At 29.7% G+C, this 2,994-nt stretch overlaps 1 protein-coding gene across 1 annotated transcript; it reads left to right on the top strand.

The window, feature by feature from the left end:
• The first annotated feature begins 833 nt into the window (after positions 1 to 833).
• Positions 834 to 1,735, top strand: LOC120073450 (FCS-Like Zinc finger 15-like). Its single transcript, XM_039026301.2, has 2 exons — positions 834 to 1,237; positions 1,356 to 1,735. Exons 1-2 carry the CDS (start codon positions 1,017 to 1,019, stop codon positions 1,552 to 1,554), a joined length of 420 nt encoding a protein of 139 aa, XP_038882229.1. The 5' UTR covers positions 834 to 1,016; the 3' UTR covers positions 1,555 to 1,735.
• Positions 1,736 to 2,994: the final 1,259 nt, after the last annotated feature.

Here is a 2,994-nt window from a genome sequence, read left to right as displayed (position 1 = left end):
ATAAGAAATAAAGAAATTTGGAGGTAGAAGTAGAATCGATAAACTTAATTTTAAAAAACAAACTAATTATCAAACGAGACTTAAATAATCAGTAATAATTGTTGTCATATATTTGAGTTATACGCACAAGTATATATTGTCCTATTATTATGAAGATGAAGAAGATTCCAAGGTAGCTAAAACGAATTAACACGACTTGTGTTTCCATCCCACTGTGCAAATTGGATTCTATCTCCTCAAGGATCGATATCATATCTTAAAGAAAAAAAAATACAAAATACAAAATATGCATGTCCAATGAAATACCGACTCCCATCTCACGTTTTCTAAGTAGCCCACTCTTGCTTAATTACGGCCTTAAGTGTGCAAATGATGCTCCAAACCCTACCACAATCTAATTATCTCTACACAGTAGACATAAAGTTGTAAACTTCTAGCTAACAAGACGTTGTTCATATTATCAATCTCGTGGTTTGAGATTCGATTCTCCTATCCCACACTTTAATTACAATAACTCTTAAAAAACAAAAAAAAAAAAATGATCGTCGTTTCAACTTACAACTCTCCAACGAAAATGTGAGTGAGTTAATTAGTTGAAGCTTCATTGTAACTAGTCTTTATTTTAAGAGAACGAGAACATACATAGTAACGAAATTGGAAATTTAAAAAAGTAATTAAAAAAAAATAAAAGGAGAGAGAAAATGAGAAAACGACAAGAGTAAAAAAGAAAAGAAAAGAAAAGAAAAGAAAAGAAAACGTGGCAGTAAGAGAGGAGAAGCAGTCAAATCGTCCTTCTTACAACTTACATAGCTGTACTGGCCCCACCCTCACCTGACCCTCCCATTCTTTCTTTTTTTCTTTTTTTTTTTTCTTTAAAAAAATAAATTAATTTTCTTTTAAATCCTCCCGTTCCACCACAACATCAACTACAAAATAAATAAAAAAGAAATCCCTCCTCCGCTCCCGCTGCCCACCGTCTTCTGTCTTAAAGGGCAAAAAGAAAAAAAAGATGAGACATGGTAGGACTCAGTATAATTTTAGAAACTCGGAAACTCGACATCGTCACTGAGTCAACTCGTCAGGTCATTGACAAAACTACCCTTATGATGATTAACAACAACCACCACCGTCGCCGCCGCCACCACTCTGCTTCTTCTTCTAAAACTCCAACATTTCTGGACCGATGCTTTCTGTGCGCCCAGAAGCTTCTCCCCGGAAAAGACATCTATATGTACGAGTAAGTAGTTAACCTTTTTTTTATTATTCATTTTTTAAATATATTTCTTCTTCTTCTTCTTTTTTTTTTTTTAAATTAGGACATAAAAAATTATTTATTTATATATACAAAAATACAGAGGCGACAAGGGTTTCTGCAGCGAAGAGTGCAGATGCCGGCAGATTTTCATGGACGAAGAAGAAACAATGGTGGACGCCGGAAACTGCTCTTTCGCCGCCGCCATTAACCCACAACAAACCACCGCTCCTTCTCCCTCCCCTCCCCCTTCTCGCCTCCCTAAACCCACCAAAAACCACTCCCCAGGTATTGCCTACTGACCGTCATCAAATCATGAATCGCTTTTGTACTTTTCTTTTTTTTTTTTTTTTTTTTTTTTTGGTTCGGTGGGTTTTGATCTCTGAATATGAAACCAAGGGAAGAAAAAGAATGGAGTGTATTTAAGATCAAATTGGCAAAAAGACTTCCATAGATATTGAGATAAAAGGTGGATATTATTGATGATTGTTTTTTTTTTTTTTTTCTTTTTATGTGTGGAAAAGAGATGGGTGTTATGTTTGTTTTTGGAAAATGAGCTTTGTTATGCTTCCCAAGCAACAAACTAGAAGTTAAATCCATATTAATGTGTCTAAATCCTCTACTCCCAAACAAATATGAGCTGAATCTTATGAAAATATCTTATTATACTCTTGCTTAAAATATCATTTTGCTTTAAAAAAAATTGTTTCCTTTTAACTTCGAATACTTTCAAATGAAAGTTTATGTGGTTGATTTTTAAAGTCGGACAATTTATACGCATAGTTTTTTTTTTTTTTTTTTTTTTTGAATTTGTTTATAATTTAACCATTTTATGGACTATAGGAACTAAAATATAATGGAAACTAAATATAGTAATCAAAAATAGTTTTTTAACCTATAATCTTTTGTACTAAATGTCACCTTTTTTTATTATTTTTATTTTTATGAATTATACTAAATGTCTCTATTATTATTTTCTTTGTTGATCCTTATTAATACAAAGATTTAATTTTATGATGATTTAGTTCATTTAAGCGAATTCAATTCATTAAATGGTTTCAATTTCGATACAAGGTAAATAATTCTGAAACCATGTTCTTTTGCTTATGGAGAAATGGTTTTATTTTATTTTATTTTATTTTTAAAATTTTAAATTTCCTAAAATATTTAATATGTTTTTGAAACATTTAAAACATTCACACATAAATATTTGTAGCCATTATTTTCGAACGATGATATGCTATTGAATAGAGATTTATAATCTCTCCCGTGGGAAAAAAATGTGCTAATTTTATTTGTTTATTTTGATTATATAAAATTAGTGGAGAGATTTATAATATCTCTAGTGCGAAAAAAATGTGCTAATTTTATTTATTTACTTATATATATATATTTATTTGACATAGTTGCATTGTCTTAATATTTATGGATCAAATTGAAATAAAATTCAAATTTTAAAAGTAAAATCGTAACATTTTGAAATTTAAAAATTAAATTAATATCAAATTTAAAATTTAACTAAATGTTAACACCTAAACAATCAAATGAAAATTATCCAAAATCTAAGAAAAAAAATACTTTTCTCAAATTTGTATGATCAATTTGGAGATTTGATTCTAAACTTGGGAGTAACGACAAAAATAGTGAGATTATAATACACTTTCTATTAAAAAAAATATATATTGTAAAGTACATGTATTTGTTGGTTAAATGAATCGCATACTGCCAAAATAGGTGACGTC

Source organism: Benincasa hispida, chromosome 1 (genome assembly GCF_027475165.1).
Source record: "Benincasa hispida cultivar pf3 chromosome 1, pf3_genome.v1.1, whole genome shotgun sequence".
NCBI lineage: Eukaryota > Viridiplantae > Streptophyta > Magnoliopsida > Cucurbitales > Cucurbitaceae > Benincasa > Benincasa hispida.
The sequence above is the reverse complement of the archived record's forward strand: the minus strand, read 5'-3'. Positions and strand labels throughout refer to the sequence as shown.

Excerpts from the sequence above, each read along its gene's own strand:
- LOC120073450 (XM_039026301.2), top strand. The coding sequence starts at position 1,017 with ATGGTAGGACTCAGTATAATTTTAGAAACTCGGAAACTCGACATCGTC. Across the intron at positions 1,238-1,355 it reads AAAGACATCTATATGTACGA|AGGCGACAAGGGTTTCTGCA; the intron begins GTAAGTAGTTAA and ends ACAAAAATACAG.